This window comes from Sciurus carolinensis, chromosome 9, assembly GCF_902686445.1.
Source record: "Sciurus carolinensis chromosome 9, mSciCar1.2, whole genome shotgun sequence".
Classification (NCBI taxonomy): Eukaryota; Metazoa; Chordata; class Mammalia; order Rodentia; family Sciuridae; genus Sciurus; species Sciurus carolinensis.
Window position 1 is genome coordinate 92412491 of NC_062221.1, and position 13752 is coordinate 92426242.

General features: G+C 37.1%; 1 protein-coding gene and 1 non-coding gene across 12 annotated transcripts in view; one reads left to right on the plus strand and one right to left on the minus strand.

Moving 5' to 3' along the window:
* The window catches only part of Abi3bp (ABI family member 3 binding protein), a 235960-nt gene that overhangs the window by 213360 nt on the left and 8848 nt on the right, over window positions 1-13752 (plus strand). For all 11 annotated transcript variants that reach the window (XM_047564816.1, XM_047564821.1, XM_047564817.1 and 8 more), the window contains 2 exons: window positions 1745-1954; window positions 6527-6635. In XM_047564816.1, coding sequence (XP_047420772.1) covers window positions 1745-1954; window positions 6527-6635 — 319 coding nt within the window. The remainder of the gene's footprint in view (window positions 1-1744; window positions 1955-6526; window positions 6636-13752) is intronic.
* Window positions 11433-11505, minus strand: Trnaa-ugc (transfer RNA alanine (anticodon UGC)). The gene has a single exon. It is a non-coding gene; the product is annotated as a tRNA-Ala (tRNA).

The window sequence follows — 13752 nt, forward strand, 5'->3', positions numbered from 1 at the left end:
ATATAAGAACCTTATACTCACCCAGCTTCTTTTCTCTCCTCCTGGCCATTAGGCTATTGTTGCCATATATTATACTTTCACACTATACTAAATAATTCTTATTTTTTGAACAATAAATTATCTTGAAGAGAGATTTAAATAATGAGTAAAGTGTTTTATATATTTGTCGCTCTAGTTACAGTTTCCATGATCTTTATCCCTTTGGGTGGATCCTTATTTCCACCTGGTGTTATTTTTCCTTCCTCCCGAACTTCCTTCAGTATACTTTATAATATGACTCTGCTTGTAATGAATTCTGATAGGTTTTATAATTCTGAAAAGTACATTGCTTTATTTTTCCAAGATCACTTCACAAGTTATTGAATCCTGCATGATACATTTTTTCTTTCTGTATTTGAAGATGCTGCTGTTGTCTTTTGTGCATTCCTCCCAATGAGAAGTCGACCACAATCTATATCTTTGTCATTCTATACATGGCTTTTTTTCTATCTCCTTTGAATACTTTTCTCTTTTCACTGGTTTTGAGAAATTAATGATTGGTAGAGTTCTCTTCTTGTCTAATGAGCTTTATTTTATGAGCTTTTTGGATTTATGGGTTTATAAGTTACTATATTTGGAATATTTGGGGCCATTATTTCTTAAAATTTTTTCTTTCTACCTGCCTCTGGTACTCCAATTATATGTACATTAGATACTTGAAGTCACCCACAGTCACTGATGTTGATTGTTTTAAATTCTTTCTCTCCATTTTTTTATTTTGAATAGTAATATTGCTATGTCTTCAAGTTCACTATCTTTTATTTTGTAACCTATTGTGTTGATTCCAGTGTAGTTTGCATCTTATATTTTGATCCAATGTAGTTTGCATCTTATATTTTGTAGTTGTTTAACTCTAGAGATCTGATGTGGGTGTTTTTTATATTTCCCATGTCTTAACTTTTTGAGCATGTGGTTCATAATCATAACTGTCTATTGTCCTTATCTGATGATTCTAACATCTTGGCAAGTTCTGGATTGCTCTCAAATGATTGATTTTTTCTTCTCATTATGGGTAACATTTTTCAGTGAATAGCACCTTATTGGGTGCTAGATATACATATGCATACTTATACATACACACACATAGATACATACACACATATATATATACACATACACATATATACATACCTACATATATGTTTACATATACATATGTAGATATGGAGAGAGGTATGTATATATGTGTGTGAGTATATACACATAGACACTCATATGTATATATACATGTGTGTGTGTGTGTGTGTGTGTGTGTGTGTGTGTGTATAATTCCTAAAGGATTCTTGAGTTTTGTTTTGAGGCATAAATTACTTGCACCTATTGGATCTTTTTAAGCCTAGCTTTTAAGATTTATTGGATGAGACCAGAACTATGTTCAATATCAGGTTCATTATTCCCCACTACTGAGGTAAGATTCAATGCCCCATAAATTATGAGGTATAAATCAAGCCCATAGAGATCAAATTAATTTTGAATATTAACACAGTATAAAATTGTTTAGTAAGTAAATCAGCAACATCCATATCATGTATTCCAGAGACAGGATTTTAGACTTTTGCAAGTTTAAACCAACGATAGCACTGCTTTCAAGCATCTACTCATAATGAAGTGACTCAATACCCTCAAGCAGATAATTATATTATGCACTCACCTCCATCTCCTTCCTGGGTTTCAAAATTACTAAAATGCCAGAGTTTTCTCTTAGGTCCTCACGTGCGATACATCCAAAAGCCAGACAACAGGCCCTGCTCCATCACCGACTCCGTCAAACGGTTCCCCACGGAGGAAGCCATGGAGGGGAATGCCACCAGCCCACCACAGAACCCACCCACCAACCTCACTGTGGTCACTGTGGAGGGCTGCCCCTCATTTGTCATCTTGGACTGGGAAAAGCCACTAAATGACACAGTAACTGGTAAGATCATGGCCTGAGGACTCGTTACTAAGGTGGTGATACTTGTCTAGGAAATTAGAATCGGGTCCTCGTTTTCTGGAAGATTAAACCCCTGAGAAGCATGGAGGCAAGCATAGAAAGCAAGTTTTATTAAAGAGACAGAACAGAGCTAGGAGACTTCTCCAGAGAGAAGCTGGGACCCAGAGCTGGTGCCCTGGGAGGGAGTGTGTCTTGCTTTTTTATAGAACCCCACTCTCTTTTTCTTTCCTGCCTACATGCTCAAAAGCAGGAAAGAGCAGCCCTAGGGGGCAATCACTTGTGTTGGAAAATGCACTCCTTCCCACCATGGGAGGTGGAGATGTTAACAGCTGGGTGAGTGGGGGAAGGGTGATCTAGAGGTTAGCTGTGAGCAGCCCATTTCCTTTTCTTGGATTACCAGCTACCTGTCCTTTGCCCCTGTCTCAGTGGGAAGCTCTGACAGCACAAATTCTCTGGAGCAGGGTACCCTGGGCCAAACTGACATGGGAAGGCCATCTGAGGAGTAGCAAGTCCTAGCAGAATTCTGCTGACCTTAAGACACATTGTCAAAAGTGTCATGGGATGGGAAATACCACCTTTGTCCTTGTAGCGGGCTCCCTGTTAATATAAAAGATCTCTTTAAGCTGTACTCCTTCCATCTCCTCTCAAAACCCTCTTTCACAATTTGAAGACAAACACAGCTGGTCTTTTCACTATCAAGAAAATACACAGTTTGCCACTGCTTATGATATTTAAACTAGATTTCCTTTTATCAACCCAACTTCTAAACTGGCCTAGGACTGTCTTTAGAAAAATCGAATTTTAAAAATCAATTTCTGGGTGATTTTGTGCTCATCTCAGGAAATTGTGATTCTCCCAACTATGTCATCAAATCCCTCTAAAAATGATTGTGAAAAATAAAAACCCCTGACTCTATTCTTTGAACTGCTTATATGGCAATTTGATTCTGCATAGTGAACAGGGAGTCAAACATGAGATGAAAAGTAGGAATAAAGACCAACCCTAAGTCAGTGGAGAACACTGCAAATAGCAGGTACCTGGTACCAGGAGAAGGGACAAGAAGCTGTTAGCAGTAGAAAGGAGCAGTGCACAGGGTGGGAGATTCAGGATCTGCTGAAAACATTTCCTGCTTTGAAAATGTAAGGGGAAAACAACAGTTATTTCTCCTTAACCAAACCTTGTGATCTCAGCAACTTCCAGTGTAAGTGGCTTATCTTTGCTTAGCTGGCCCTCTCTACCATACCATGTGCACTTCCCTTTCTCATGCAAAGTTAGCCTTTGCTTGGAGGAAGAACCAGCCCTGGCATGGGTTTCTCCCACATGCCTAGTCCTGCTTGTTTACCTGAGACCATGCCTGCTGGTACTACCATCCCAATACATAAAAATCAGTCCATTAGCATTGAGTATCTATAATGGATTAAAACATCTAAAACTTTCTGTCCTTTTACTTTGATAATAAAGAGGTCCTGTGAAAGTCTGAAGCTGTTTCCTTAAAGCCAAATGGTCTCTGAAATTTCATTTGCCCTAAAGATGTAGAATACGAAATTAGAATTGGTTAATCTAATTATCTAACAGATACCTTCTTGGATAATATCTGATTTAACTCTAAGGTTGTAGGATTTTCCTTTCTGATTCATCTGTAATAATATTTTAATTATGTAAATTTATAATTTCTAAGAATTATAAATAGAATACATTTTATACATCTAATTGACTACTTTTATAATGTTTCTAGATGTTAACAGGCTGCTGGGAATTTTTTCACAAGATACATGACTTATTATAACAATTTCATGAGCAAGGACCACTTCTCTTTATCCATAGGATTATCTAAATAGAAATAAGTCCATATTTAACCATCATTCTCCTACTTCATATTTAACTATTAGAACATTTGCCATAATGATCTGCTCTATTATTTCCATTTTTTGTTTATTTTAGTATTACATCAAATACTTCTTTATTTCAAACATGATTGTTTACAAATCAGCAGTTCAAAAAGTTCAAAACCACAGAACTGGTTTTGCAATAAGGAATTGAATAAAACAACAAAAAATGAACTGTAGCCCGTATTTCCAGGGTTGAGTTCTATCAGTAATCTTTCAGCTGACAAGCACACATTCCCCTTCACTGAATATATTCAAACTTAGTTGCCTCTATATATCCCTTCTACGCTCAAGTGTAAAAAGGTGCATTAAGAAATTGGTGTAGCTTGGGTCCTTGTACAGTGTCAAATTAGGGTAGTTATAATTTGCTGCAGTGTGATATTCCAAGAGCATACTGATATAGATTTAAATCCCAGGTCAGCTATGGTCTAGTAACTCTTTGAGCCTTAGTTTCAATAATAATAATAATGATAATAACAACAACAACAATGTTCATTATTATCAATTTATCCTGAGGAAAAAATTAAACATGGAATTTGAATATGAAACGTAACTGTTAATGTTTGTCAATAGAGTAATAGAAGGAGCAAGTTTAAAGTTGGTAGACATATGAAAAGTTATCCCTTTAAAGTGTCAAAAATGAAAGATAAATTTTCAAAGCACAAGACAAGTATAAATTCAAAAGTTAGAATCCTTAGAGAAATTCTAAATCTCTTTGATTATAAAGTAAGCTTTTAAATCCATTTTGAAAACACTAATCTCCAGGGGAAAAAATATTGTTAAACAAACTTTTATAACTTTAAGCAAATGAAAATTAGAGAAGATGTGTACCAGAAGTTTAACTACCAAAAGTCCAGGTTAACACTAAGGAGGAGAGCACACAGTTAACAAGGAATGTCCCAAGCCAAAGATGTTTTTTGAAGGTGATTACTTTGGTGCATAATTAACTAGACTTCATAAAAATAGTAGAGTTTCCTAAAAATTGGTTTTTTGATGACTAAGCAGCATTTGAATCTTTCTGAATGGAATCTTTTAAAATTTTCATGGCCCTATTTTCAAAACACAACTCAGGGATAAGAATCAATAAAAGCAACAATGATAATAAGTATGACCTGTTGAACAAAATCATGCAAAATACTATTAGGCACTTTCCGTTTGTTCTTAATATAACCCACATAAGCAACACCATGAAGAGATATTGTTGACATTATGCAGATGGGAAGACTCAAGTGGCTTGGTTTGTCTCTTTTCTTAAGTCATTTGGTTCCCCCCACCCTTTTTTTTTTTTTAACTTACATTTTAACAACTGCAAATATCCCTTCTGAGATATAGATATAAAACAGACTGATTTGAATTTAACATCCTCCTTCTCCCTCCCTTTCCACTCTCTGCTAAAATAGCCAATGGGGTAATAAATTGGGGTCAGAAGGGAGTCTGAGTAAGGTGTTAGTCAGTCAGTGACTAGTCCTTCAGTAACTGCTCTGCTGTTGTCCAGATACAGTGGCCACTGTCTTCAACTTTAACTTTGGGTTTTCGGAAGGATGATCATTTAGCAAATGTTCAGAAAAAGTCATCCTCCTTTTTGGGTTTTTAAAATAAGCTATTAATAGTCCTTCCCAGTTTGAATTGGGAGATTTTTGGTCTTCCTAGCTTATTCTGGTTTTGGTTTTATTTCCAGAGTTCATCTTATACCTTTGATCTTAGTACAATAGCAGAAACCCTCTAACTTGGCAGCTCTTTTGCTGTCTCCCTACCTTATGTGATGCCCTGTTCGTGCGTATTTCTTCATATCCATGGGGCTGATTTTGAGTGGGGAGGTGTAGTTTGTTTTGTAGCTCTGTCATCTTATCACATGCATTAAGCTAAATCCCAACTGAGAACAGGGAAAACCACCTAACAAATCTGTAAAATTAAAGTCTCTTATTCTGAAAGTCTTTCTCTTTTGGTGGTCCTTATAAGTTGATAGAAACATGTAAGTGAAATTTATGCATATCCATGTGTAGGCTTTAAGGATTTTTTTTTTAATATAAAGAAAATTATCAAGGGAGTATAACTTTTGTAAGTAGTAGGTACAAAATCCTCCTAATTCTATAGTTCCAAATAATGAACTCTAAGAAAGGAGTTTATTATTTGGTTAACAGTTACATGTTGATATGGCTTTAAGCTCAAAGAATTCTTTTTGCAGCAGTATCACATCCTTAGTGGCCTAAACCCAATTCTGCTGTAGAGCCCCATAGAGGAGGAACATGGTTTCTAGGCAAGCACAGTCCCTGATACGGAGCTTTCCCCAAACTGGGCTTCCTGACACTGGCAAACTTTCTGACTTACCTAAAGAATCATGGGCTCTATGCCCAAAGCAACCACAAGAAGGTCATCAGTCTTCACCAGTTACCAGACCTTCCTCTGCTCTGGTAAAGGGAAAGCAGAAATAGTCTGTAAGCATCTCTCAAAATTCTTTTGGGACCTTCGTCAGCTGGTGACCACTCCATCTGGAAATTGCTGATGAGTAAGATCAATATGTCTCTAGAAGTACAATCTTGGTTGCTCACCCTTATGTGTGTGGCTCTATTATGCTGTTAACTTTAAGAACAATGAAATCATTTGGGATATGAAGGCAAGTGTCTAAGGTTTTTTTTGTTTTGTTTTGTTTTTGTTTTCACTTTTACAGAATATGAAGTTATATCCAGAGAAAATGGGTCATTCAGTGGGAAGAACAAGTCCATTCAAGTTACAAATCAAACCTTCTCTACGGTAGAAAATCTGAAACCAGACACAAGGTAAGCCCCAGTGCTACTGCAGGTGAGTTCGGAGTGCAGAAATCATAACCACAAGATGACATAGAATGATGTCATCTTCTCCAGCATAAGGGAAGTTCTAATTTACATTTCACTCTAGCTTTTTGAACAAGACATAGATACCTTTGAAGTCATGTTTTGAAAATAAGCAAGTATTGTTGGGGGCACAAGGGCCAACAAGATGGTGTTGTAAGTTATCAGGGCACTTGGCAGCATAACAAAATAGAAGGACATTGATATTAAATGTTGGTATTAAATACCAAAGTTTATAGAAGGAGAAATCTCTGGGTCAGAAATGAACTGGGTTGTGCATGATGTAAAGTAGATTTGAAGCACGAAAGGATTTGGCTCCCATGGTGGAAAACGGAAGGTAAGGAAGTGGGGACCCTGTGATAACATGTAGGTGAGAGCTTTTAATAGTTAATACTTCAAATAACTTAACACAATACTGGTCTCAGATTCAGTGATCCTGGGACTTTTATCATGATAAAATGAGAATAGAGTTTTGACAGTGGAATTGCATATTTTTAACATTGCTGTATGATAAAGTACTTTTCTAGGTATCCCTTATTACACATTCATACCAGATATCATTTTGTGATTCTTCTTTAAATCTAAAATACTAATATTTTATCAGTTCATTTCATTATTGAAAAAAAAAACAAGGGTCTTAGATATTTCTGGGAATATAGTAGGGAAGTTTCAAGAAGGAGTTTCCTTATTTTCCCCTAAGTTTCACTTCTCTCTCTGTCATCAATTCACTGAGTTGAATTGGGTATTGATAGTGACAGCCCATTTTTGCTCTGTAGTAGGAAAATTCATCTTACCTTTTTTGTGAAAAGAAGCATCTAATTCATTATAGATGGTTTGCTGTGTATAAACTTTAGTCCTATATTACAAAAATACTATTTCTTCCACAAATGTGATTTTTTCTTAAGTTTTCTATTTTGAGCTGTGGAAATTTTTCTAACTACCAATTTTCTTGAATGATTTAAATCAGCCAAGATAAGCACATATTTCAATACAAAACCACTTGATGGTCTTGGTTCTATTTCCTTAGACAAGATTGAGAGAGACAGAGTACATGCCTATTTGTACCATAATATATTTTAAAGAAAGAGTAAAAGAGAAAAAGCATCATTTAATTTGGTCTTTTTAATAGGTAGATTTGTGCTTACAAAACTTGGATGGTATTTCTCTTCAGTTTTCTGCTTCTTATTCCACTTAATAAAAAGTGACCCTGTATACAATGCATTCATTGAAAGTCGTCCAGTTTCTAAATGTGCATTGTGTTCCTTTTCTGAATCAGACTGTCCTCAGAACTTCTCACAGTGCACCAAAATGTAGAACAGTTATTCCAGTGACATTTGATGCCCAATTTGTTTGTAAAAGGTTTGCCTTTCTATCCAGCTAACATTTATTAAGTGCCAATGATGTGCGTAGCACTGTGCTTGGTGTTGTGGCTACAAACAGGAAGAAACCTGGTGCCTGCCCATAGGCTCGAGGTGAGCAAAAGGCAGCTAATGACCAAGTTTTCTCTACCGAGTGGCAAGAGCCCTGGGAGAAGTATGCCCAAGATGCTGTGGGAGCCAGAGTGAATGGCACTTCACCAAGTCTGGGAAAATTAGAAAACTTTTCCCAGAAGAGGTGACAGTTGGGCTCAGGCTTAAAGAATGAGTAGAAGAGAGCTGAGCTAACCAGATGATTGTGACAGGAGACAAGAGTGTCAGAGAGAATAGCATGTGTCTGGACAGGAGCAATTGAATTACAGCTGTTAAATTCCCTCAGGGTTTTGGGATTCCCTAATTAATAACTGGAAGACAATAGCTTCTGGAAGAATTTCTATAGCTGCATTGTGCTACCAGCAGATACATATGATTCACTTATTTTAGCAGCATATTCCACCACTTGACCTGACAAGAAAAGGTAACATCTGAAAACAGAGAATAGTTACTGGCTGATCGTTACACACCAGCATGGATGTAGAGCTTGGTGTTAGAACATTTAACCCTGGAGGGGTAAGGCAAAGATTAAAGATTTGTAGACTGGTTGTAGTCAGAAATGTGAAATGGTCACACACTGTCTTGGAAACAAAATCACAATGGACTATGCTCCCTTTTTCCTTCTCACAGGGAAAGTCAACCTGCCAGTTTTTAATGATTTAGACAGGTTTATATCTATTCAGAAAAAACTCCAAAACTTTCTCACAGTAAGGGACCAGCAGCTGTCTTGCTGATAGGAGAGTTCAACTCCACATCTGGTATTAGATGTTCCTGTCTGTAGAGAGTAGAGCCTCGTGGCCACCCTGGGACACATGGGTGCAGCTCCAAAGGCAGCACAGGGTCTCCCCAGCCCAAGGAGACCACATCCCACCATGCCTGCCGGCAGCTTCAGTGGGATGTGGTCACAAGTGTGCACAGGGAAGGGGACACATAATATTCAGTCAAGTGAGGCAAAGGAGATCTGCTAACACAGACAAACCCCAGTCTCTCTCTTTAGAGGACCCATCTCTCATTCCTAAAATAAAAGGTAGATGTTGATAGCCAACTAAATTCATCTAACCCATTCCCCAATATTTACTTTCCATTTATTTATTCCTCTCCTTCCTTATAGTCATCCAAGAACACCAATCCTCTCTCTTTAGGCAATGTGTGGCTCTTGTTGAACTAAAAGAAAAATATTAGAAGGAGACCCTCTTGTCTAGAGCAAACCACTTTGCAAGACTGCTGATTATTTTCAGTTCTGTGAACAGAGGAACTGATAAAGCATGTTTTAAACAAGAAGTCTTGCACCAATTCTTACAGAGCCTGAAGGTGTGGATTGGCTGATCTCTAAATTCTCTTGTATCTGACAATCCTGTGGTAGCCAAAACCATGAGAGAAGTTGGTGAGAGAACTGGGACTGAAAGTGAAACTAAAACCTAGATCAGTCTCTTACATAATAGTTTCAGTAAACCACTTTTTTTTGACTCTAGCTCCAGTCTACAATTTTTTCGGATGAGTTGATTTTAGCACACATTTTGATAATATGCATTGATGGGCCTGATGAACTGTTTGCCAATATGAATAGACACATAATCACTGCATCCTAAAAAGGTCCTTATCTACATTTCTGTTCCAATAAGTTCCCTTCTCCCCTCACTTTATTGAAAATCTGAAGAATTTTTCGCATGTGTACCAGACATAAATGTGATCCAGCAATTTCCTAACCTATGGAACACATGCTCTGATAATTAGGATAAATCAAATTCACTACATCTGCTCAAGTATTTTTTTTTGGCCTCTGTCAGTGAAGGAGGATTTTGGAGAACAGTCCCTGAGACTAAAACTTACCAAAGTGGCAGCAATGATTGTTTGGGACTCTTGTTTATGTTGTTTGGTTTAATAAAATGTTGGTACTGAGGGTAAGCAAGAAGAGAGGCAGCAACTCCTTATACAACTGTAAATCTGGCTGAATGAAACAGACATGAGGAATAGCCATTATACCCTTTTCATAGTGTTTTTGTGAAATTCTGGTCTTCAAATTCTGTATTTTCAACATCTCTTCTCAAGGACTTTGTAGATAGAAATAAAACAAGTGGCCAAAACATCAGACGTTTTATTTAGTTTTATTATAGGTGTAGGCAGCAGAAGAGCTATTTCTTCCTCGTTAAAGAAGTTTAGCAACTTTACATCAGGCCAAAGCCCTGTTCTCTCAGAGCATAGAACTTCACTAGTCTATAAAGACAGCAATTCTTCCTCTCACATTACCATATATATTTTTATTACATTTACTTCGACTTCCTTGGTATCTGGGGAGGGGCTGAGCGGACATCAAGGCAGCACTACAGAATTAGAAGTGCTGGAATTTCCAAATCTGAAATTTCTAATACGCACAGAAATGGAGGACCCAAGAAATGTCCCTGAGGGTGTAATGGGCAGCTACTTTATGATTCCCTGTGATTGCTGATTCCCTGCTCTCTCTTCTGTCCCTGATTTATTTTATTTTATTTTATTTTTGAAGTGGTGTCTCATTACATTGCCCAGGCCGGCCTCAAATTCACAATCCTCTGCCTCAGACTTGAGTAGCTGCTATAACAGGTGTTGTGTCTGCGCAGCCCTGCCCCCTTGCTCCTTACCTGTATGCCCAAATCTACACAATGACTTCACACGTGGCAGGTCTCCAGAAATGCTTGCTATATGCCTCCAATGTCCCTGGAGACAATCACATCAACTGGTTAACTGCATTTCCCTACCTCTGAGTGGCCTTACTCTTTATTTTTTTCCCCCTCCTCCCTTATTCCACTTTCCCATTTCTCTCACTGTGGTGGAAACCCCTTAAATGGGGTAGTAATATTTTGAGACTGCAATAGGGGTAAAATCAGCTTGCCAAACTATTACACGGTGGCCTTTCCATATAAACATTAGTTTGCTTGAGGCTTATGTGGCTCTTGTTAAACTAGGTTTTTAAACAAATAGAGAGTATGTAACTAAAAAGTTCATCAAACAATGAAAACTATAGTTCAGCTCTATATGTTGGGCAAGAATAGAAGGAAAAGGTTATAGAGAAGGAAAGGGAAGAGAAAATGACAGAAGTGTCTGTTCCAGCTAGATCCTTGGGGCTTTACCTCCATTCCATTGTTTGAGAAGTTCGTCTGTGGCTAGATACTAAAGGGTAAATAGTCCCATCTCTGACAATTTAGCTTGTGAACCACAAATCATACTGTTTAAAATCCTAGATTTTTACTCTTCAATGAATTGACGTATTTATTTTATTTTATATTTTATTTATTTATTTATTTTGCAGTACTGGGGATTGAACCCAGGGCCTTGTGCTTGCAAGGCAAGCACTCTACCAACTGAGCTATACCGCCAGCCCACATTATATTTTATTTTTTGATGAGGTCTTGCTAAGTTGCTTAGGGCCTCACTAAATTGCCGAGTCTGACATTGAATTTATGATTGATCCTCCTGCCTTCAGCCTCCCGAGTTGTTGGGATTACAGGTGTGCACCACTGCGCCTGGCATATTTTAAAATTCTTATGCTGATTTTCATCGTTGCTTTCAAAATTGTTGGTCTCCAACTCTACCCTCTTTGCCATTTAGGATAATGTTGTAGAGCTTTCTAGACTCTTCAATGAAATCTAACTTTTCTCTTTCTTAGCCTATGGAGCTATTTGAATGTAGGCAGATTTATTCACTAAGGGTCATGGACCCTTATAGTCAAAGTAAGTATGTTGACATCAAAGAATTCTACATTGGGAGTTCTGTGGCAGTGTTTGTCAAATTCCCCAATAACAAAGGAACCTCTTATTTAAAAACAAAATCCTTTAGAGACACTAGCTAATATATATTATAATCATTATGTATCAGGTACCTTGCATTTACATTCATTACCTCATTGAATTCTCACAAAAACCTCAGATATTTTTATATCCTTATGAGGTTATAATAACTATTATCCTCATAAATTGTATTATCCTAATTTTTATGTATGAAGAACAAGGTTAGAAAGTTTAACTTACCTTAAAAATCACATTAGTGGGCTTTGAACACATCTTTCTGGCTTGAGAACACATGCCCTTAACCACTGGACCATAACACCTTGTGGTTGGGATAAATGGAAAGACTATTTCTGCTAGGATCTACACCATCCCAGGTACAGCACAGCGTGGCATCCTGCAAGGGGGTGTTAATGTACTTGGATTATTCTCAATGAGGCTTGAAGGCTTGTCATTGGTACAGCACTCCTTGTAGATATTCATTTAAATACTCATTTTTGGTACAGTAGGTTTTATAAATGTTTTCAATTTTCATTTTTTCCAGAAATATACATACATTTTTTTCTTTACTCTGGTTTGTCTCCATGAACTCATGCTTAAGTTTAATCCCCTTGGTGAGGTATTAAGAGGGTGGAAACTTAATTTGACAATGGTGTTCAGAGGCCTTTGGGAAATGGTTAGGGTTACATAAGAACAGGGTGAAGCTCCCATGATTGAATCCTCATGGCTTTATAAAGAGATTCAGACACATGACCCGGCCGTCACCATGTGATGCTCAGTGCCACCTCAGGACTCTGTAAGCAAAAATGCCATCAACAGATGTGACTGCTAAACCTTGTACCTCCAGAACCATGAGCCAAAATATACCTATTTTCTTTAAAGTAGGTTGCCCCAGGTATTTTGTATTACTTAATGAAAAATAGACTTAACTACTGGACCATGCTGCAAGTCTAAAACAGTATTAAAACTCAAATTCTAGAAAGGCAGTTCCTTTCTACTCTTAAAGTCTGTTTCCAAGAAGCAAGTGTTTTTTTTAAATTCCTCTAGCTGTTTCTTCTCTTAATTAAATTCCTATTTCTAGACCAACCATTTCTCGAAATGGTCGAACACACCATCTCTTTGTTCTCAGGTTGTTTGTTATAGGAAACACCTCTTCCCAAATCCCTTGCCATCATCTTTTGCCTATGTTGAATCCCCTAATTCCTGTAGCCATGTCTCCCTCCTTTGTTTACTCCCTCATTTTGTGGCTTCTGTAGGAACATATCTTGGGAAAATATATTTAAGACTTTTTTTTTATTTACATGCTTTTAAAAGTCCATGTTTTACTTTGATATCATTGGTGTTGGATAGAATCATGATAAAATGAAGACTTCTTTTTTATTTTTACAGACTGCATTTTGATTCATTGTACACAAATGGGGTACATCTTTTCATTTCTATGTTTGTGCACAATGTAGATTCATACCATTCATGTAATCATACATGTACATAGGGTAATGATGTCTGTCTCATTCCAGCATTTTTCATACCCCACTTCCTTCTCATCTCCCTCTTGGTAATCTAAAGTTCCTCCATTCTTCTCTCACTACATGTATGAATGGCATACATGTTTTCATGTCAGCATTTCTTATGGTAAATGACAGTGACATCCTACATCAGTTGTTCAATTTATTTTTGAAGGCATTATTTCATTTTTTTTTCTAACTTCCACTGTTACTACTAAGAAGTTGAACATCATTTTGGTTCTAAATACTTTGAATGGAACCCACTGTTTTGTTCTCAGTTGTTAGGATCTTATAAAGATAAGAACTTTTTATCTTATAAAGATAAGTCCCTTCA